The sequence below is a fragment of the Silurus meridionalis genome, chromosome 18 (genome assembly GCF_014805685.1).
Source record: "Silurus meridionalis isolate SWU-2019-XX chromosome 18, ASM1480568v1, whole genome shotgun sequence".
NCBI classification, from domain to species: domain Eukaryota; kingdom Metazoa; phylum Chordata; class Actinopteri; order Siluriformes; family Siluridae; genus Silurus; species Silurus meridionalis.
Genome location: NC_060901.1, coordinates 23,113,783 through 23,137,481, shown reverse-complemented (window position 1 = coordinate 23,137,481; position 23,699 = coordinate 23,113,783). Strand labels below are relative to the sequence as shown.

Sequence of the window (23,699 nt, the reverse complement as noted above, 5' to 3'; positions counted from 1 at the left end):
GCGGGTTTATGGATCCCATCGATCCGGTTAAAGCTTTTAAAATGTTTACACTGTACACACGGTCCATTATTCAGCTTGTAAGCGGCGCACATCACAAGCATCCTTTTTCATCCTGAGAGAAAAGTCCGGTGGCCTGATTTTTTTAAATCTACGTTACATGCGACACTTCGAACATTTCCGCCTCAATATTGGTTTTAGAATAATCTCATCTTTAGATAGTTTTATAAAGGCACAATTTAAGATTGTCTGAAGAAGTCAATGGCAACGCCACCCAGTGTATCCGTACTTCACTTAAGTCCATTTACGAGTCGGCGGTTACCACGTCTGCAATTTCATCAGGGACAAAAGTTAAAATGTGAAATTCTGCATAAAACTGGCCAAATCTGTCACAGAGACTTTTGACACCACATGCGGCAACTCTGCAACGAGTCGTGAACCTCACTGGAGATCAGGAAGACCTTCGACAACCTCAACCCCTGACAATCTCGAAACTATTCAGCAACTCGTGCATAACGATCGTCGGAGAACAATCCACATGATCTCACTTCCGCACCTACCCTACTCACCAGATTTGGCTCCTGCAGACTTCGCCCTCTTCCCAAAGATGAAGGTGCTTGAAGGTGCGGGACACGCTCCAGAGGTGGCAGGAACGCTAGGAGCGCTGTTTTGCTGTGCTGTTTTGAAGGTGATGGAGTGTAAACATAGATAATGTACTTACTTTTAAAAAGAGCTAGTCTCGATATTATTTGATACCACCTCGTATACTAAATGGCCAAGCATGAGCATAACATTGTGTGCTTTCTGAACATCTTATTCCACACTTGCTGTTAAATAACCTTCTTCTGGGAAGATGCTCCACTAGATTTTGTGGAGATTTGTGCTCATTCAGACAACAAAGGGGTGTTAGAAAAGTCTTTACATTGGACTTTAGATCAGAAGATCACAAGTTCAAATCCCACCACCACCAAGCTGCCACTGACGGGCCAGGTCGCCAGCCGAATGCCAAAAATGGTGTCGTTCATCTCAAACGTGTGCAATAGGGCTGAGGGTCAGTCTATAGCTAGAGATCTTCCACTCCAACCTACGTCAAGCAGATCTGCATTAGTTTCCCCCGTGTAATCTGCACACTGGACAACTTGCAAGTCAAGGGAAGTGGACACTTTTTCTTCCAAACGATATACCCTCTGTTGGTCTTCTACCAGTGGAAGTGTTACCTGAAGATCTCAGTGAGAAACTGCATATAATTTGACATAAATTTAGAAGGGGCGGAGTCAACCTGGAACATAAAATTCCTATCCGTTTCATTATGGAGGAAGGCGCTCATTCGGACAAAGAATGGTAGATTGTTTTCGCCGAGACGTTTCTCTTAAAATAATAGCGCCCCCTGCAGGGCAGCTGTAAAATGAACGCAGAACGATTTGGTTACTGGGCCCACAGCAAGTAGTTAATTGAATACCAAGTCATTTAATAATAATAATAATAATAATAATAATAATAATAATAATAATAATCCACATATGGACACAAGTATTGACGCGAATACAGATGTACGAGGAATCAGGATCCAGTGTGAAGCATTTACAGGGAAATAAAATGAACATATGCGCCCCGGGCGTCAATTACCATCGCTTTTGCTCACTTTATTATGGAATTATATTAGTTTTATTGCAGACCTGGAAAAAATAGAAAAAAAAAGAGAGAAAAAAAAAAAAAAGAGCACTCATGATCCTGGGGGTTCAAACGAATATAATATGTTTACGAACTAAGGCAGATGTGGACTCTTGCATCTCGAATAGTTTTAATAGTGAAAATGAGGTCCACTTACACGTGGTAACGCCGTATAAAGCTCTGACAGGCGCTGATTAACGACCGTGTTACGCCATGAAAGAAGCGATTTGTTTGTTTTTGTGGATATTCAGCCTACAGAGGAGAAATATTCCGAGGTGAAAAACACGAGTTGGATAACAGACAGAAGGCGAAAGGGACGTAACAGATACCGGTCGGGGCTGTTCCTGACGAACGAATACTTAACTCAGTGCAAGAGTGAGAGACGAGATCGTGAGAGTCACAAGTCGGAGGAAAACGAAACAAACGAACGAACGAACAAACGAAAGAAAATAAAAATAAACTGTTCAGCATATATACAGGATTTCTTTAATACAAATGAAGTCTTCTTGCTCTTTAGTTAACAAAGGAAGGGGGAAACAAAAACAAACAAACGGAAAAAAACAAAAAAACGGAAACAGTTGTTGTAATGGCGAAGTCGTCCAGCAGCGTGCGATCGCGAAGTGGCCCCCGACTAGCCGTCAGGGCCATGAGTTGAGCGAAGGTGGAGCCAACAGGACCCTTTTTTTTTTTTTTGTTAAAAGCCATAGCAGCATGGGGCTGGAGTTCATGAACTGATTGGTGGGATGAGGTCAGACGACTCTAAGGCGTCTCCGATGTCCAGGTCCTCGTAGACCTCACCGACGTCCAGGTCCTGCCCAGAGTTCTCCCGGTCCAGCTGTTGTTGCGACTGGATTTTCAGAATGAGCTCCTTGATCTCCTCACGTTTGGTCTTCATACGCTGCTGGGGGAACCAGTCCTTTAAGTTCATTGGGAGATGGAAGCTTGGCACTGGGTTCTTTGGGGAGAGAGAGAGAGAGGGAGAGAGAGAGAGAGAGAGAGAGAGAGAAAAAGAATGTTTTTCTGCCTTGTCTAAATACACATCAGTAACATCAGAATTGGCATTCATTTACATCAAACAGTGCTCTGTACCACCTAACGACAATATTTACAAATAATCACAATAATCTTAAGAAATGTCCCATTTTTATATCTCTTCGACTATATATTTCTATATCAAGGTCGACCGATTCATCAGTTTTGCCAATTAATCGGTACCGATAGTTTGCTGGCACTATTGTCAACAATCCATACAGATAGTTTTTCCGGGTTGTGTTATACAGTACAAAAGCGGCCTCTAGAGGTGAATCACTGAAGTATCTTCCTTTTTTTTTTTTTCTCTTATTCATTTTGGATGCAACCGTTTTTATTTATTTGGAGCGTTACTTTTTGTTTCAGTTTCAACGCATCATTTTCCTCAATTTTTATATTTGTTACATTTAGCACATTTTCATGACTTTTTTTTTGCAATAAAAGTTCAATGGTATTTCACATGGAGCATTAGGTTCATTTGTTTTTTCTCCCCTTCGTCTACATTTTGTGTGTCATAAGCATGCAAATGAAATCACCAACCTGCAACCGTTATCAAAAATTACGCTCGTTCATATAACTATCTACAGAATATAATGCTGATTATTGTCCCAGGTGACTTTCTAGCCGAACCTCGAAGAAGCTCTCGACGTATTGCAGCACGTAGACGCCGCAATCGCTGAAGTTGTCCTGCTGGGGCACTCGCGGGCTCGAGCCCTTCATCAAGTCCTTCCCGAAACTCCTTCGGGTGCCCTTCTTCACTTCCCACTCGACCTCCAGATATCTAGCCCAACACACACACACACACACACACGTGAGATTGAACCGGAAGATATCCTACTAACAAGATGTTTTAGTGTTTAGGACAATAAAACACAGCAGGAATAACGTACTCTCTTAGTGTCTTCACCACTGTGGACCTGGTAGGACCTCGCAACGAGTCCATGATGAGGATACAAGGTCTGCGAGGAAAGCGAAATCGTAATGATTAACAGTTCTGGGATGGTCATGGACTGTGGGACCTCCGCTACTAGGTTTTGAAATGTTTTCAATTAATTTCAAAAACGAGAGACCACTATTCTTATTTCAATAAAAATGTCTTTCAGAGCTATGAGAAGAGCACCAAATGTGGCTATGCTGCTCCCTAGTGGTCACAATTTTTTTTTTTTACATAGCCACTTTTATAGAAATTGACCTTAATCTTACAATAGGATCAAAATGTTGTGGACACCTGGCCCTAGATGTCAACGTAGCTCCTGTGCTGTGATATTTGTGGACTCACTGTTTGCAGATGGTAGGTTTGGATGCCAACTCCATGCTCTCTGATGCTACAGTGTCCTCAGCCAGCGCTCCATCTTCACTGCACTCATCCTGAAAAGACAATCACGATGCAAACAGTGAGATGTGAATGATCTGTATAATAAGATTAAAATACCCATATGGACAAAAGTATTGGGACACCTAAGCCACATGTTATCACATATTCTCTTTATTTGAACTAGGAAACCCAAAGATCTGCAATAGAGCTCTGACCTCAACACTGTGGGTGAATGACCCGGAAATCTACTGGAACATCTCCACAGGAGAGTGGAGGACATTAAAACGGCAAACAGGGACTGATTGTAGAACTTAAAAAGAACCTAAAAATCTTATGGTCAGGTGCCCACAAACTTTTGTCCATGCAGTAGCATCACTTCAGGGTTTAATCATTTAGATTTATATTAGAGTTTGACCGATTATTTTTTTCCATTTTTTAAGAAAAAAAGAAAGAAAAAAGATGGAAGGGAGGGTGAATGAAAGTGAAGAAGGAATAGAAAAAGAAAAAAAAGCAAGGTGGATGAAATGAAGAAGAGAAAGAAAGCAAGAAAAGAAAAAAGAAAGAAGGGAAGGTGGATGAAAGTTAAGAAGGAATAGAAAGAAAGAAAGAAGGAATAGAAAGAAAGAAAGAAAGGTGGATGAAAGTAAAGAAGAAATAGAAGGAAAAGAAAGAAAAAGAAAGAAAGAAGGATGGCTGGATGAAATGAAGGAAGAAAGGATGTGGGTGGAGAAAAAGAAAAAGAATGAAAGAAATAAAACAATGGATGGATGGATGGATGGATGGATGGATGAAAGAAAGAAAACACTTGCGTGGGAGGAGCTCTGGTCATCAGAGAAGGTGCCCTCACTGCTGTAACACATACTGATTCTCTGCAAAGCATCTTTAAAAGAAATGAATAAAAAAAGGAAAAGATAAAACCATTATTAACATATGTTTTACATTTTTAAAAGTAATTCTTACAATCATCATTATTATTATTATCATCTAACCCAGTGCCCCCATTTGCCTGATCACATGCCCCTGATTCTCTTCCACCTCTCACCAGTGAAATGTGACTGGACCTGTCCGTTGACCCGTTGGCTGAGAGTGCAGCTGTGCTCTGGGGGTCGAAGCGGACAGGAAGGCACACTGGAGTTACTCGCGTCCGGTCCCTCGGCATCCGTACTGACCTCCTCTGAACTAAAGCAGAGGGGCTCTGTGTGAGGCGACGGCTCCTCGATGCCTCCTTCGCTCAACACCGAGCTCCCTAACTCAGACGGGGACGAAGCCTGGGGCTGGTACTGGGGATTGGGCTCCATGCAGGGTCCCTCCAGGCCCGGGAAGCAGATCACTGCAAGGTACCAGTGCGCTCTGTTCAGAGAAACATGGAGGAAAGAGGAGATGTTTTTGTGAAAGCTGTATATTTTTGTAAATCTTAATCAATATTATATTGATATTTGTATAGGAATACGATTATTTACACCACAGTGCTGATGTGCTCTAAATCCTGACTGTGGTGTTGATTCATAGATTGGTTTTAATGGCCTTTGTTACTATAGCAACAGCTACTACACAGGGATTCCAATCGCTTCAACATGGTCTAGTTTCTGGAGTCGATATAATCACCAGTATGGGGTGAAATCTAAGATATATAAGGTGTCAGTTTTCCACTCAAGAACAACCCAGGAAACATTGTGATTTCTTATTCCCAGTTTATTCCCGTTAATTCCCAAAGTTTCCAGTCTTGGAAAATTCCTAGAATTTTGTGACCCTATTATAAGAAGAAAGTTAATAATAATAATAATAATAATAATAATAATAATAATAATAATAATAAATAGGGTTGCAAAAATTTTAGGAATTTTAAATACTGGAAACTTTCCATGGAAATCAATGGGAATAAACTGGGAATTTACAAAACTGCAGGTTATCCTGTAACAGGGAATGTAAATGTAGTTGAAAGAAAAAAAAACCCTATGTACTATATATGAAACAGTATATGTGCATTTCTAAATTTCCTCCTATAAATTCCAATGAATTCCTGGTACATTTCCATCTTGGAATATTTCCAAAATTCCACAGGTCAAGTTCCCATTGAAAGTGTCCTGTAAATTTCCCCACCCCTCTGCAACCCTAATTATGAACACTAAGTGAGAACAGGTATAAGAAACGTTTCTCTGCTGTTCCGGGAGATTTCGCGGCTTACGACTCGTTGATGGGAACGAAGATGAAGTCCTTCTGAAAGAGGTCCACGTGTCGCGTCCACGTTTTCACCCGATTGTGCTTCCTCTTCTGTATTCTAAAAAAAGTTACGGAAGACGATGAGGATCCGATTAGTGTTGACTCTTTTGGAAAGGTCAGTTTGAGGCAGAGCGACTGAGAAGAACCTACGGTAAGTTCGTTGTGTCCGGTGCACTTCTCCTTTCTCTCTGGTTCAGTCTTTTGTAAAAGAAGGAGCTGAAAACGTGACTTCTTCCTGCATCCTCCTTTTTTAACTTCTCCATAAAGAGATATCTGAAGAAAATAAATAAATAAATAAAAAAAATAAAAACATGAGACCCCTGTCCCATCCACCATCACAAAAATACAGCAAAAATGTATTTTTTTTCAGATTATACACTATATGGACAAACGTTTGTTGACACTTGATTAAACAATTCATGTGCATTTTCAACATCCACATTTAGTCCACATTTGCTCTTATGGCTGGAAAAGTCAGGTGTCCAGATACTTTTGTTTACACACTAAAGAAACAGACCCTTAGTAACAGAACTCGACCGATTCATCGATTTTGGCACCGATATTTGCTGGATAGCTGAAACCTTCGGCAAAAATCTATAATGATAATTTTTCCGGGTTGCGTCTGCGCTGAAGGGGCCGAGAGCGGCCTCTAGAGGCAAATCAATGGCACCACGTGCTGCACCTCATTCAATTCAGTTCATATTGCATTAATTAAAGTTGATGGATAAAATTAACTTCTAAAGAATTTATTAGGGTTTATTAACTTCGGTCAATGTTACAAATGGAATTTGACTTTAAAGCGTTACCATTTCACATAAATCCAAAGCATAGCTTTTTTGTAATATAGTGCAGTACAATTTTTGCATAAGGTTTCATGTTTGTTTTTATCCAGTATCTATTTTAAAAAAATTAACATTTCAACCTAGCTATCTGAATCAGTATGACCTCTACTTAGCATTGAGGTCTATGCAAATAAACAAAATGTAAATCTCATTATCCATGATTTCATGGATAATGATGTCACATGGTCTTAATTTCTGCACTAAATCTGTTCGTTTCAGCATCTAGTCCATTAAAGAAATCTTGTTCAGTCTCGAAACCATTAAAATGTTGATTGATGGTTTATTAGCATTAGATAAAAGCGCCGTTTATGAAAACTAAAACCCGGCTCACTTTAAATAAAAGTCTATGATGACGTCGTTCAGAAACTCGCCATCGTTGAGACAGTGGAGGTCTTCATTCGTCACAGAAATCCCGCCTTTACCCGGAGGAGGGGGATACACGATCAACCTGGGGAAAAAAAAAAAGATACAACAAAAGTATTAGAGGAATGTGAAGATTCTTGACCCTGTTGTGACCGAATGCGGTGAAGCGTAACATCTGATCTGACTTGATGATGGGGCCGGTGAAGGTAGGCTGCAGGTCGGCCATGTCCTCGTCGTCGTCTTCTTCGTAGATCCCGTGGTGATGAGCGGCAAATCGGGTCTGGACTGTCGTCTCAGCCGACGCAGCGGGGGGCGCTGTTCCCGTGCTTGCCGCTGCTGCCGTCCCTGTTGCTGTGGTGACCGGGGCTGCCGTCGCAGTCGTAGCAGACGTTGTAGAGGATGAGACCGGTTTGGATTTCTGTGCTTTGGCCTTGAGACAATATACAGAGGGGGTTTTTAGTGGGGAGAAATATAATTAAATATCATTTTAATAGATTTTAAATAATGAAAAAAGATGTATAAAATAAAATACGCTTTAACGTTCAGATTTGACGACACCTTTTCTTTCTCTTTTGATGCTTTGTTATACTGGACCAGTCGGACGTTGGCTTCGTCGAAGGTCAGTCGAGCTGGAAACCCGGTGAGCTTGTTGTTCCGTCCTATTTCGACCAGGATGTCTTCTAAAATCACCTGCTCGTGCATCGAGAGACCGTTCTCGAAAATCAACACTATGTATTTCTCATCCAAGTCTGAGGGAAGAAAAATAATACAAATGTTTACATTCATTGGTGGATCATAGAGTCCATACCATTCTCACACGCGCTGTCTAGACGCTACCGTCCCTCAGTATTCCCTCAGTATATACACACACTAGGATTAGAGGTGATTTCCACCCACTGGATTTATTTATTTATTTTTAATAGGCTCCTGTACATAGACAGGGAAGTCTTTCTTTTCTAGGAATTGGCACCGCCAAAGTCCACCTGTGTTACGGTTTCTTTTCTTTTTTTATTGTTTATGGTATTCTTGTAAATTGCATTAAACATGAGTGAAAGAAAAAACAAAGCTACTACTGGATCTCGTTTATGTCCAGTAATGTTCAGTAATATTAAATGTGATCTCTTCCTTCCTAATATCGTGTTGGTCCCCCTTTTGCTGCTAAAACAGTCCTGATCTGTGGAGCATTAACAGCTTTTACTTCTTCATCAATATGAGCTACAGGAGCTGTTGGATCGGACCACACAGACCAACCTTCACTCCCTATGTGGATCAATGAGCCTCAGCCGCCCATGACCCTGTCACCGGTTCACCACTGTTCCTTGGAGCACTTCTGATTCTGACCACGCAGACCAGGAACATCCCACAAGAGCTACAGTTTTGGAGATGCTCTGACCCAGTCGTCTGGGCGTCACAATTTGCCCTTTTCAAACGCCCTCAAATACTTACGCTTGGCTATTTTTCCTGCTTCTAACCCATCAACTTTGAGGACAGAATCAGCAAATTGCTTCCAGATTCTGAAGCTGTATGTGGAACCCAGGAAGCGTTTGGTAAAACTGAAACACTCACTTTCACCGCTGCAGTCGTACCACAGGCCTCCGCTCTCCTGGGACATTTGGAGCTGGGTGCGCAGGCGCAGACACTCGTCGTCGCTGGTCTGGAAAAAGAGGACGGGCAGCTTTCGAACGCTGCACCATTCGCAACTCGTCAGCTCCGACGACCTGAGGCGCACCTTCTCCAGCACGTCGACCTCCTGACCTGTACACAAACAGCTCCACGTTACCCACAACGAGTGCAAGCGCATCGTCCCGGGCGCGATTAAACCCCTAGTAGTTCTCCGTTTAAGTTTTGCTGACACGGCTAGTTGTGTCCGAGTCCCTTAGCTCATTGTACAGTGTCTTTACATTTTATGCAACAATAAAGAAAACCTACTAATCCTTCATTTCTCTCTCCTTGTCATTCTCTCAGAGTTAATCATACTCCTTTTCTTCTCCTTTCTTCTCTTCGGATTTAGTTATGGATGGAGTTATCTACAGTTGGAGACCGCTCCACGTAGCTTAGGATGGTTTCACATGAAATTCCTGAGCAACTCAAGAGGACTCAGTTCTGCTTTTAAGCACTCATCACTAAATAGTACACCTGAACAATGATGGAACTGTAATGAACAGACATTTGGTGCCCCTGAGATACACTATATTGCCAAAAGTTTACAGACACCTGGGTATGTGCTTTTTTGGGCATCACATTTCACGTTCAGTCCCAATTTACTCCTACACTAGAGATCTTCCTCTCCCAACCATGTCAATTTCATCTTGAACGGATTTGGGTTTCCAAGTTCATGTGAACGCAAAAGTTCATTATACCGAATCCGAAAAGACATTGTATGCAATTATGTGCCTCCAGATTTGTGGTCACAGTTTGAAGAAGAACCACATATAGCAGGAAAGGTCAGGTGTCCGCAAACTTTTGGCAATATAGTGCAAGTCGGGTTCCTCTCAAAGTTTCTTTTTCCTTATACCATCTCGGGTAGTTTTTCTCGCCACTAAAGCTGAATTCTCAAACATCCGCGATCGTCTTGTAATTAAATGATGAAAAAAAAGAATCGACTATAAATGTTTGCAAAAGAAATGAAGCCTTCCCGTACCTTCTGTCTCGAGCTGTATGTACTCGACTGTGAACTGAGAAAAGGAAAAAGAGAGAAAGAGAGAGAGACAGAGAGAGAGAGAGAGAGAGAGAGAGAGAGAGAGAGAGAGAGAGAGAGAATACACAATGGGACGAAAACAAGATTCAGATTTCAGATATTCACACTGGTGCTGGACGCATTGTATTGACAAATCACGTTCGCACGGCCCTCTGTTTTTTTTTTTCTGAGCAATAAGCGTTTATAGGAAAATCCATTATTTTTTTTTAAATAATAGAAATCCATAGTAATAATAAACATTAAGGTTTAATTTGATGAGGTTTTCCAGCGCTTGATCTTACAATGACTGGTTTGGTGACCATCCGGCGCAGAGTTCCTATCCGGACGCTCCTGCACTCCAGGATAATGCTTTCCATCTTCTCCATCGGTCCCATTTTCCGCTTCTTGGATGGCGACGGGTCGTCACACAGGGCGTTCCGAAACTGCTGGGTGGGTCAACAAAACTGTGAAAACTGTATCCATATTCGAAGACGTATATTTTTCTATTTAGGATAATTTGAGATTTTTTCAACGTTGGGTATTTCCTCACAGTTAATTAGCGGATAGGTTCGAAAGAAAAGAAAAGAAAAACTTACCGGATCTTTCACGCGGTTCCTTCTGGGTACCAAGTTCCTGTGGTCCATGTCAGTGAAAAATTCACACGGTTGCTCTTCGTGTTCTGCGACTTCTTTGACGGCCGCTTCCACTTTGCCGCTGGACGGCGCCGGGGAGGAGTGGGCGGAGTCGGCCGGTCTCGGAGAGACGCTGTCTAACCGGTTCACGCTGCCCGTGCTGGAGCTGTCAGCCTCGTCGTCTTCGTCGCTGGACAGTACAACTGCACAAAAGCCTGGTTTTATTAAATCTATAAATCAATCTATCATATACCGATCAATACCTGCTTTAATGGACACTTCCTCAGTTACACTGCACTCACTGGGGTCATTGAGTTCGTGCTGCTTGGCCGGAGGCTGCCTCTTCCCCACGGTCAGTTTGGCGCCGTTGTGTGGGAGCAGCAGACCGCCGCGGGTGATGCGCGCCGGGGGGTTCATGACCGGTTCGGCTTGGGTGCAGCGCGCCCCGGACATCACGCCGTAGAAGCTTTTGCTGAACTGGGTGACACTGGAAGAGCCGTGAGAGGGAAGGGAGCGTACAGGCACTCGAGGGGCAGGTGAGGAGGGGACGGCAGGCAGAAGGGGCACTTCAGCAGGCAGTACGTTCCCGCAGCTTTCACAACTGGTGTGGTCTTCGCTCCGCTGGCCGCACTTTCCGCACACAGTGAAGTACTCGTCCGGCTGCAGAGACTAAAGAAAAAAAAAAAATCATTTATTCATTCGGTCCAACGGACCCGGTTTCTCGTTTAAACGATTCTCACCTCGGCCGTGCCGATGCTTTCGAACATCGGCCGCCTCTTCGGCTGGACGCATCGCTTTACTTCCGCAGTCTCCGAGTCTGGAGGACAGAGCACACGAAAAGACATGACGCTGTGAGCCTGTTTCTATAAATAGCAAACATGTCATACAGAGTTTATTAGGTACACCTACCCTTCTACTTTACGGGGTGGCTAATCAGAATATATTTATATATATTCTTATTAAAATGGGGCGGGGGGACAATTAGACCGATTTTCTGCGTTCGGATTTTTTTTAAAGCGACAGCGTAGTTTGCGAAAATGAGCTGAGCGATCTGGAACCTTCCGCCGTGATTTACTGCTTCGAGAAAGGTTATCCAACTTCTATTCAGACGCCGGCAAAGGAACGGCCCGTGTCTTTATAAACCCGCTGAGACGCCGTCCATCTCCTTTTTTTCTTTTTCTAGCTTCCCTTCTCTCAATTCTTTCCCTCACAGGAGATTAATCATAGGCCAGAAATCCACTGTGGTGTACGCTGACACACATCGCCATAGAGCGCCGCTTCATTTGGCGCACACACACACACACACACACACACACACACACACACACACACACACACACACACACACACATCCCCACAGGCTGCGCTGTTTAAAACAGCACACGGCCAAGAAACGCTCTTTTCCCTTTCCTCTGTTCTTTCAGTCACGCACCGGCGCATGGCGTTCTCAGCAAATGGAGACGACCAGAACAAAACTCCAGTGAAAAAGGACAAATAAAAAAAAATATTTTAACAAAAGGGAGAAGTGATGCATCGTTAAACCGTGTTTTTCTGCAAACTACAGTTAAGGTTAATATTTTTCCATAATCAGAACAAAAACCTTTATATACACACTGATAAAGGACTACTGAGCGTCTCCGCTGTGGAGGACATGAAAGCAGCACCGTCTGACTCAAACACCACGTCGTCCTTGAGGCACTGATCGAGAGAGTAGCTTTCGATGCCAGGAAACATTATTCCCCAGAAAATAGAGCTGAAATGGAGACACACCTCCCATCAGGGGAAAGAAAGAAAGAAAAAAAGCCGAATCAAATAGCCAGAGACGAGGCAGGATGCACTGCAGGATTTTATCTCGAGCAGACTGGTACCATTGATAGGACCATCTGGAGAGGGTAAATAAAGCGCGTAATATAAAGCGCTTAACTCGATTCAATATCATTTGGTGTCCTGGTTTATATGCAAAACTGATATGACTTGGCAACCGATGAATGGTTTCGCGCGTGTACTTCCCGAGTCGTGCAGCCGATCACCGGCCCGTCTGTTTCTTCAGCCTCGTTTCAGACGAGAGACAACGCTAAATAAAATTATTTTTGTTTTAATAAATTTTCGAAAAATCTGTAAAATGATACAGATAAAAAAAAAATTATATATATATATATGAGTTGAAACCAATACATTTATATAATCAATATTTAATGTCCTTCAGGGCATAAAATATGCATATTAATGCATATTTACTGAAGTATTGTTTACTTTATATATACTATATTGCCAAAAGTATTGGGACACCTGATCCTCCCTGCTACATGTGGTTCTTTTCCAAACCGCAAAACTGAAGGCGCTCGATTGTACAGGACGTCTTTAGATGATGATAAAATTTCGCGTTCACTTAAACCTTTAAGCCCGAACCTGTTCCAGCATGGTGATGCCCCTGTGCACAAAGCGAGTTTCTTGAAGATCTGGTTTACATGCTTTGGAGAGGAAGATCTTGCTGCTATAGAGCTCTGATCTCATCCCTACTGAACACCTTTGGGATGAATGTGAACGCTGACTGCACCCCAGGTCTCCTCATCTACATCAGAACCTGCCTTTCATAACACCCTTGTGTCTGATGAACACAAATATCCATAAGCACACTCCAAAATCTAGTAGAACATCTTCCCAGAAGAGTGGAGGGAATTATAAAAGTGAACTGGGACTAAATGGTGACCCAATACTTTTGGCGATATAGTGTACATATGTGGATACTTCTTCCATAGGCTTCAGGAGGCTAAGTAGCAGCCATCTCTATAAAATTCCAAGTTTATCCAGTGCATTCATGCGTGTGTTAACACAATGCCAAGGAGAAACTACATCAGCAATAATCTTAGAGAAGTAACTTGCTACCCATCAATCCGTTAGGGGTTATAAGGCCATTTCCAAACAATGTAAAGTCTGTCATTCTACAGCGAGGAACATTATTTACTAGTGTAAAACATTCTAAGCAGTTCTTCCCACAAGTTAGACGCCCCAGCAAATTCACTCCAAACTTAGACCGAGAGGAAAAGGAAAAAAAAAAAACAACAACACCACACACATCATCTGTGACCCTCAATTAGCATGTTAAGTGTGAAAGTCCATGAAGTATGCTCATTCTTGGAAGGGCTGCCTTTCTTTCATTTTCACCCGACTGTTTGTGTATGCGTGTGTATACAATAGCTTACCCGAGATCTCTGGGCAGGTGAGAATGATTTTGTCGAGCTCTGATCTTTGGGTGGTGAAATCAGATCTGCAAAAAAAAAATACGAATAAAATGAAATGAACCACATATACACACACATTTATAAAAATAAATACGCTGATGAATACAGCGGACCGGATGAGATCGGCGCGGGGAGCGCGCTCGCCGAATTCGTGGACGTGCACGGTGCATGCGCGCACACGGCAAAAAAATAAATAAAAAATTGCATGGAAAAAGCATGCAAACTGTTACTGTGTGCGTTTCCATACACAAATCATTAAAAGGCATGCATGCGGGAGAGAGAGACGAATACGAGGGATCCTGGAATGATGTCCAAAGCAGCCGATTCTGCTTTATTACTTGCGGGGGAAAAAAAAAAAAAAGAAAAGAAAAAGGGGAGAACAAAATAAAAAAAAAAAATAATAATAATAATAAAAAAATTCAAAAACATGTGGGCGGGTTTAGAAACTTAGCATGAGCCTTACCTTTCTTTCAAATCAAGGTTGCTTTAAATCAAAGAAAAAAAAAACAACAACACGTGTAACAAAAACAAAAATTACAAAGCGGTGCATTAACTAAGTGGATTATTATTTATTTTTTTGCTGAATATGTAACTACTGTGCGGTACCTTTGGACTGGCTTTTTAACAGGAGGGGAGAGATGAGTGTGTTGAAACAGCCTTCCTTGAACTACCACTCCTTGAGGTGGCGCTGGACTCATGATTAAATAATTGGTTCTGTTGGGTAGTGGGGAAATGGCCATCGCGTGCGGGGTTTCACTGCGAACGACAGGAGCGAGACACGTAGAGCGTTAGGGCGGGGCAATTTTATACCTGTACATTCTGTTATACGGACTACCACTAGGGGTGTAACGGTACACGTATTCGTTTTGTTTAGCGTGTGAGTTACGAGCCGAGTTCCCTCGTGAACGTATTGAGTGGCAAGTTTGTTTAGTCTCCGCCTCTTTTTTCCCACCGTGTTAATTATCATTTTTTTATTTTTTTTGCTTAAAAACGCACACTTGCGTACACACTAACAAATGTAAAAGGTTTAATTTATTTCATTTTATCCAATCAATTTCATTTCTGCCAGTTTAATCGATTTGCTCAATTTAATTGTTTGATTTATTCAATTTTTTTTTTTAAGTATAAAATTATTTTATATATATTAAACCAAGCTTTTTTATTTTGTTTACTTTTTTGATCAAAATGTGAACTGTTGATGTCCACAAATGTTAATTATAAACTGTGTTAATTAAAAATAAAAAATAAAAATAAATAAATAACGATAACCAATTTTAGGTGGTTCTTCGCCAAACTGTTACCAAAAATCTTCACGTGAACTTGGAGCCCCAAACCTGACGATGACGATGCTTTTGTATACAAAAACCAGCTCCATGAACATATAGTTTATTGTATATCGATTGGATTGCAGCTATGGGATAACACTATGCACATTACATCGCCAGGCAAAACCCATTATTCATGATTAAGCCCGAGCATATTAAATAATACGGCGTAACGCGATTAACGATGTAAGCCTAGACGAACGCTTCCGGACATTCCCGTGGTGGCGAAACGGAAATGATACCTGGGCTTCCCTGTTCCCATTCGGTTCATCGACTTGAAATGGTTGTTCGCCCGCCGTTCGTACGTCTTCATCGGCTCCATGAGGTCGAAGTGCCTCAGAGGGGGTGCCTGCTGAGTGAAAGAGAGGGAGAGAAAGGAAGAAAGGACGAACGTCAGCCTGCGTACGCCGAGAGGGAGGAATGCGCTACATAGCTGACAGCAAGGTTGTCATGGTCTCGCCTCTACCTTATCGCTGAGTTTTACAAAACACTGATTTAAATGCATTCCTCTCCGTCTGGGGTTGATTTCTCCCTTTTTTTTTTTTGCTTAGAGCAACACTTTTTTTTCTCCTCCACAGCATCTCTCCATTTCATAATGACCAGATTTGGAGGGGGGTCTTTTGAGACACATTAGATTTCATTCAAAACCCTCCCTTGGCATCTCTTGGCTCGTTCAGCTGAAACACTTCGCCGTTCATCTTTGCCAAAGACATTCTTCACTAGTTGGACCTCATGCGATCCAGATTTATTCCAGAGCAGCTCAATAGGATTTTGGGTGCAGTGACTGGGCAGGAGATTTCATGTTAAATGACACTCCAGCCGTCTGTTTGCTCTCTAACATGCTCTCTATACATGTTCATCATTTGTAGGCAACGAAGAACATTGAAATTGACTTCAGGGAGGAAGAAGGAGACTCTCTGATAGATGCAGGGACAAATGAGTGCAGCTCCCTCCAGGAACACTACTTAATAAATATTGGTGTATAGGGACACCTGACTCTTGAAATCTTCTCTTCGCTTGAACTAGGAGAACCCAAAAGTGTTTCAGCATGATGATGCCCCAGTGCACAATGCCAGTTCCATGGAGATATGCTTTAGACGAGTTGGAGTGGAAGATCTCCTGCTATAGCGCTCCATCCCTCCTCACCAACATCGGTACCTGGCTTTAAGAAAACCCTTGTGGACGAATCAGCTCGATTGGGGACTAAATTTGGAATGGGAAACGAGCATGCGAATACCTTCACCCCGTCAGAAGAGTGTTCCTGCCTCCCGCTCACGTGATCCATGGTCACCAGGGAAGGACTGCGGAGCAAACAGAGGCAGGGATGAGTGAAATAAAGTCAAGTCTGCTGAAGGTTAGCGATGGGGGTGTTGAGTGGGGGTTAAGACAGACTTGCACTTGCTGTTAATTTACTTGGACATGAGAACCATGTAACCCCAAACTGAACATACAAACATTGTGCTTCGAATCGAGTTTCTTGGTCGTTATTGGGTGCTTTTTCTATTACAATTAAACGAGACCTCCTGAACTTGTTGGAAGGTCCGTATTGTGTACATTTATCTGGATTTCGCTCGATTAGAAAACATTTTCAAACCGATTTCTACGTTCGTTTTAGTGGCACGTAAAAATGTATATAAATCTTATTCTCGTAATTCTGACCATTTTCTCGTATCGATGCGACCTAATTCTCATAAATTTGAAACGCCGTCTCAGTTTTCATTTTACTTCAAGTTGTATTCTGCTATTTGATTGGTGAAGAATTTAAATATATATTTATATTTATTTTTTTTATTGTTATTAAAGTTACTGACCACTGACCAACACGGGCTGAGTAATTTACGGTAAATATAATTACGGTATAGATTACAGTAAACAGCTTGGATGAGCATTGGCCTGACGAGTAAGCGACTTGTGTCTGTTTGAATTGCTTCCGATTGCAGGTAGCATACATGCAGATAGAGGTTTAGCCGAGCTTAGAAACCGATAGGAACAGTTTGGCACTCGAATCTCCATCAGTGAGAATTTGACGGAGCGGTTAATGAACGGTAGCCCTGAACACTGAAAACAAGCGATATTGAAGTTCTTACTCGTTCCTCCTCTCCTCTTCCCGCTCTGCGCAGAGGGAAAAACTCCAGCTGTGCTTGAACCCTCCATCTCTGCTGGCTTCTGATCTATCGAGAGCTACAGAAAGATACAGAACAGATGGAGATAATGAACACAAATCGTGTCCCGGTTCAAATCGTTATATATATGAAATATTGATATATAGACATTCACAAACGAATGACTGATTTTATAAATACAAATCACTCCCGAGGATCATTTCTCCTGAACTCTGAACCCTGTTCTCCTTCAGACCAGCAATTGGTGAATGGAGCTGAATTCTCAAATCAGATTTGTTAAAAACCATAAAAAAAAAAAAAATGTTGACATCAACATTACATTCACACACATCTCACATCGCTACAAAAGTTAGATCAGCTCATCATCATCCTCAACCACACAGAGAACATAAGCTTTGTGCTTATGTATAAACCTCCAGCGTCCTTTTGTTGACTGATCTGGACGTAAAAAATAAATAAAAATCAGTCCGATTCCCTTCCAGGAATCTTCTATGACGCACTTCTACACAAACTACATACGCCTCTCTTTTTTGCCCACATCCTCAAACGTTTCCTGGTGCATAAAGAAAGAGGCGAGGAACCCAGTCGATTCTCCTACAGTTAGAGAGATGCTGAGCGATGAAAAAGTGTACTCGGTATAATCAACCCATTGATTCACCATGGCAGTGTGTTCAGCAGTCTCTCTCAGTGGTTGTGGTATTGACTCCTAGATCTCTTGCACTATGATGTTCATCAAATTTGCCTTAACTCGGTTGCAGATGTTTGCATGGCATTTAGTAGATGTCCTAGTTTTGTGCATCCTGCATCTCTTAACGCTGATTGTCAATGTCAAAGATTGGCTCTTCAAAGAGAAAAGATCAATCAAAATGTTGGAATTGTAACAATTTACATACATCTAAAACATCTCATTATAAATAGATTGTCCATTTCTGATCCATGTGGACCAGTACACCTAAATACGGCATCAACCTATTAGACATAAAAGAGCAAGGCCCTTCTACAAGAGATCGGGAGAAGATTTTCCTTCGAAGGTGCTTACTAAAACCTCATTCAGATCGGGTCCAATGGTCCGCTCAAAAATGTTTAAGAGTCCATCTATACCAGGAGCACGTCCTGAGGCAAGCTGAATATCAGCTGTAGTGAGTTCCTCTAGGCTTAGTTCTAAGTCCAGCTCAGTTTTCTTAGTTCTGCTTAGCCAAGGAGGGTTCACCAGGAGTTCCCTTACACGTTGCTCATTGCATTGTTCATAGTCATACAGCTTAGAGTAAAAGTCCATTGCATAGTTCCTCATTTCCCTATATTCCATTTGGGGAGTTTGCTTTTTATCACTCAACACGTGCCCACATCACTCTCTTTAGTTAGCTCGCTATCCCCCGTTTCTTTATTTATCTCAGTTGTATTCTTTTTATTTTCCACTTCCTTTGAGAGAGTCACATCCTCATCGAACACTGCTGACTGCTCCACCTGACCATCCTGTTGTTCACCCTCTCCATTAGCTTTATTACTCGCAGTGCTCATGCTCTGTATTTGTTCTCCCTGGGAAAAGGACTCGCTGAGGAAGACTCGTGTATCAGCTTCATGTACTTGTTCAATAGAAGCCTCTGCACAATCATTTGGTTCTTTATGTGGGCAGGTGTGAAGCTTGTGGCCGACGTCCACACATTCAAAACACTTCATCCTCCCTAAACTCGCATACAGCGAGGATATCTCCAGTGACTGTGATGGAGAATCCTGAGATTACGAGGGTTCAGATAGCGGAGAGACCTGAACATGCGAGTCATTAATAAAGACTCCGTTTCCTGTAAGCACATAGACTAGTTTTTCTTCTTTCAACAAAATAAATAAATAAAAACCCACAGAGGCTTCGTTCATTCGGGACGCGATTGCGATGTTATCGTAGCCGACCTGTTCAGCTACCGCGAGCCTCCTCGGTCGTGACGACTGGATAGAAGGGAGACAAGAAGGACGCGATTCCCCGCGAACTTTCAAAACAAACCCCTGAGTCTGTTTCTCGACTTACACAGAATCAATGAACAATGTATTACGTTTTACTGGCACATACGAAGAAACAGAGTTCACCAGTTTACTAGAGCTACTACTGCTCACACACGGAACAGAAACCAGAGAGAGAGAGAGAGAGAGAGAGAGAGAGAGAGAGAGAGAGAGAAAGAAAGAGCACGCAAGTGAAACTTTTCACCATTTAATGTAACTATTCGTAATGTAAACCGTTACCCATTACATCATCCAGGTGTTCATTTTCCTACAACAGTATACCCCCTGATTTTCTTACTTTATACGTGACACGTTTTAATCCCTTCATTTTCTAGCTCTAAAGGGACGGTGGGAGGAAAAAGTCCCACCCAGTTCCAAAGGCACCACCTCTACGATCTACAAGCCTACGTCCAATTAGACACCCAGTGCACCTTTAAGTGATACTCATTCAATTACCATATCCGCGGATTGACCTACATACGGGTTGATTCCTTGGAATCCGAATGTTGCTCAGCATTCTTGTACTCGTTCACAGCGTTTCTTCTGGACGGACTCCTAATAAGCCGTTTCATACACGAAGTGCTGGAGTGCCAAGCGTCACAAAACGCTTCGAACTTCTATCGGTCTTCACGTTGATCATGAATTCACTCGAGCTTTCGGAAGCGAGGATTCGGGAGTCAACGGGACGTGAAGCGTCCCACGACCGAGGCTTTAGAACGGAGATTGTGGAAACGGCGCTATTTAATAAAACAGTGACGTCTTTTAAGTCACGTGACCCATTCAACAACCGGGTTATTCCCGGAATAATCTGGAATTATGTTGTTTTTTTTCCGTCCAAGGAAAAAAGGTGACCTTTGTTAGATTTGTTACGTAAAAAGAAAAACGTGCGTCTAGTAAGAGTTGGTTTCCGGGTTCTATATTGATGCCACCTGACGTCACGTGCGCATGAACCGGCAAATTTGCGTCAACATGGACATATGGCATATCAAACCACTCGGGACATCGTGAAGAGTCGACTGCTGAGTAAAATATCACCACGTGACACCATGTGACCCCTGGTCATGTAGGAAATAACTACACCTATAGACATGTGGCAAGTGACATATCAAACTATTCGACACGGAGTAAAGACTCGATTGCTGGGTCATGTAGTGACGTCACATGACGCCATTATCACTGACCTTGTAGAACACAACCGGGAACATTGACAACATTCGTCTGATCGCATGTGACATATCAAAACACTCGGCATAATTCGAAGTATGGTCTGCTGAGTGATATAGCAATGTCCCCCCCTAGAGAAAATAACTAAAACATAGTCATGTGACGTATCAAAACGCTCGCCTTCCCGCATGCGATATATTAAAATCACGTGGCACAGTGCAAAGAGCTGACTGCTGGGTAATATTAGTGACATCCCATGACGCCCCTGACCCCAGACATAGGCGTGCGACACATCAAAACGCTCGTCTGGCCGTGCAGGATCGCATCGGGTCAAGTTTCACCGAATCAGCAACGAGCCTTTCCTCAGGAAATGTAAAATCTTCTCATAGTTATTATCCGCCTCATTCTAACTACAAGTCTCCAGGCCTGATGCATGACATCACTCAAATACACTTTTAACCCCGTATTTTTTCCTCCACAGAACGTCTCCTTTTCACCTGCTTCAATGTGCAGACAAAAAAAATTCTCACAAAGATAATAAAAAAACTAAACAAATGAAAAACCTGAAGACCTCTGGTATGATGGAGATCAACGGAGACTCCTGTTTAAGAAGCACAGCAATGAGGGGATTTAACATATACATACGGGAATTGAAATAAAAGACCAGAAGAGGTCTTTTCTATCATACTCAAAACGTATAGATCATACATGTTTAAAGAAATGTATAAATAATAACAATAATAATATAATCATATACTGTATGTATTTTATACACATACAGGGGATACAAGAAACCTGCAGCTAGTCACAAAGCCAAACCAGTTCCAGAACCATTTATTATACAGTATACATAAAAATATATATTAATAAATACATTTACAACAAATATTATTTTAAATACATTTATTGTTTTACTTTACACGCGTTACCTCCAGCCACTAGGCCTTCATTACAGCTGATTTGATTGACTTAGCTTTAGCTTCCTTAGCATATCGATAAATCTGCTTGTTTTTCTTTTGTCATTTTTATTATTTGTTTAAGTGACCAAAAATGTATTTAATTTCATTTTATATCGCATGCATTCGTGTTTATATTTAGCGAGGAGAACGGAGAATCTCCTCAGGCGGCTAGTTTTGGAGCTAGCCGCCGGATAACTGGACCTTTTATTTGTATATAAATAACAATAAAATGCTATAAAATGGAAAATGCTATTCAATTAGGAGATATAGAGTCAGAAATGTATTTTTGAGGTGGGTAAAAGTGTATCGAGGAAGAAAAACTGAGGTAAAGACAATCAATGGCCACCCCCGCTGACTAGCCGCGCTAGCATCGCCGCTTAGCTTAGCATGCTAATGCTAACGTCCACGCATAGACCTGTGGAAAAAAATGCGTACTTCTTTTACTATTTATTTTCTCTTCCGAAATGTAAACGATACCGGGTCCGTTTTTCAGGTGATATTCGGTTGACTGACCTTCGATAAAACCGCTCTTCTTGTGGGCCATGTTGTTTATTCCATCTTGGTGCTGATGGACGCTGTTTGTGTCTCGGAGCCACAGTGAGATTTACTGACTGGGAGCTGAAGCGGCGACACAACGTCAATAAGTCACATTTCAACCCCCCCAAAAAATAAAAATAATACAAATAAAACAATTCAACAATATTTTCCTTTAATAAATTCTCTAAATTACTGTTATATACTTTTTTTTTTTTTAACTGCCATGTTCAAGTGCAATTGACTATTCATACAACTTGCCTAATACATATTTATTATATAATATTGATACTGGAAATACTATTTATTTTATTATTTTCTTGTATATAACCCAAGAAGTTTGATCATATTTATTCGAAAGTTGGTCGACACGCGATCACATTCAAGATCTCAACATTCTCATTTGTTTTTTTTTGTATTTTAATGCAATCCAAGAACTTCATTTACACAATATGGTCTAAAGTTGCTTGATACCTGACCATCACATTCATATTCAAGACTATAGATATTATATATAATGAGCTCCATTCTTTTGGGAAGGTTTTACACTAGATTTTCAGAGTTATTTTTGTCAGATGTGAAGGTATTCAATGATAGGGTTAGGGTTGAATCAGGGCTTGGTGGAAGACACTCAAGTTCTTCTTAATGTTCTCAGCATCTCAGAATCAGGTTTATTGGCCAATTTGTTGACACACACCTCTTCTTCTTCTTCTTGCGGCTTCTTTATACCCCCTGTCCTCTACATCTGCCTCGTCCACACCAACTACCTGCATGTCTTCCCTCACCACATCCATAAACCTCCTCCTTGGTCTTCCTATTTTGCTTCTTCCTGGTGTCTCCATCCTCAGCATTCTCCCACCGATATACCCCATGTCCCTCCTCTGCACATGTCCAAACCATCTCACTCACACCTCCCCCACATCGTCTCCAAAAACGTCCTACATGCACTGTCCCTCTAATAAACTCATTTCTAATCCTGTCCATCGTCATCACTCCCATCGAACATCTCAACATCTTCAGCTCTGCTACCTCCTGCTCCACCTCCTGTCTTTTACTCAACGCCACTGTCTCTAAACCGTACAACATCTCAGGTCTCACCACAGTCCTATAAACTTTCCCTTTCACTCTCACAGATACTCTTCTATCGCACTCCACATTTACTCCCAAAATGCTCTTATAATTCCCTCAACTCTTCTGTGAAGATGGTTCACCAGATTTTGGAGTGTGCTTGTGGACCTTTGTGTTCATCAGCCAACAAAGTTCGTTAGTGTTAGTAAAGTCAAGTGCTGATGTAGGTGAAGTGAGGAGGCCTGAGGTGCAGTTAATGTTCACGTTCATCCCAAAGGCGTTCAGTTGGGTGGAAATCAGAGCTCTATAGCAGGCCACTCAAGATCTTCCTCACCAATCCATGTAAACCATATCTTCCTGGAGCTGGGTCTGTGCACAGGGGCAATGCCATGCTGGAACAGATTTTGGGTTGTCAAGTTCAAGTAAACGCAACATTTTACTATACCACATCTGAAGACGTCCTGTAGAATTGCGTACCTCCGGCTTTGTGGTAACAGTTTGGAGAAGAACCATATATATATAATAGGAAAGGTCAGGTGACCCAAT

At 41.9% G+C, this 23,699-nt stretch overlaps 1 protein-coding gene across 6 annotated transcripts; it reads right to left on the bottom strand.

Annotated features, from left to right (window-relative positions):
• Window positions 1–2,131: 2,131 nt before the first annotated feature.
• Window positions 2,132–22,219, bottom strand: senp6a (SUMO specific peptidase 6a). Of its 6 annotated transcripts, none has more exons than XM_046873579.1 (24): window positions 22,065–22,219; window positions 17,401–17,494; window positions 16,551–16,614; window positions 15,556–15,665; window positions 14,595–14,744; window positions 14,452–14,472; window positions 13,950–14,014; window positions 11,487–11,563; window positions 11,049–11,415; window positions 10,711–10,961; window positions 10,417–10,560; window positions 10,079–10,112; window positions 9,004–9,192; window positions 7,996–8,186; window positions 7,623–7,867; window positions 7,406–7,522; window positions 6,383–6,505; window positions 6,198–6,290; window positions 5,055–5,362; window positions 4,822–4,892; window positions 3,977–4,065; window positions 3,588–3,656; window positions 3,328–3,478; window positions 2,132–2,623 (listed from the first exon to the last, which is right to left on the bottom strand). In XM_046873579.1, the coding sequence occupies exons 1-24, from the start codon at window positions 22,093–22,095 to the stop codon at window positions 2,393–2,395; spliced, it is 3,285 nt and encodes a 1,094-aa protein (XP_046729535.1). In that variant the 5' UTR covers window positions 22,096–22,219; the 3' UTR covers window positions 2,132–2,392. The 6 variants fall into 6 exon arrangements, with proteins under 6 accessions (XP_046729535.1, XP_046729536.1, XP_046729537.1 ...); XM_046873580.1 differs by having other exon boundaries at window positions 10,417–10,557; XM_046873581.1 differs by having other exon boundaries at window positions 10,711–10,949; window positions 22,065–22,218.
• Between the last annotated feature and the right edge of the window lie 1,480 nt (window positions 22,220–23,699).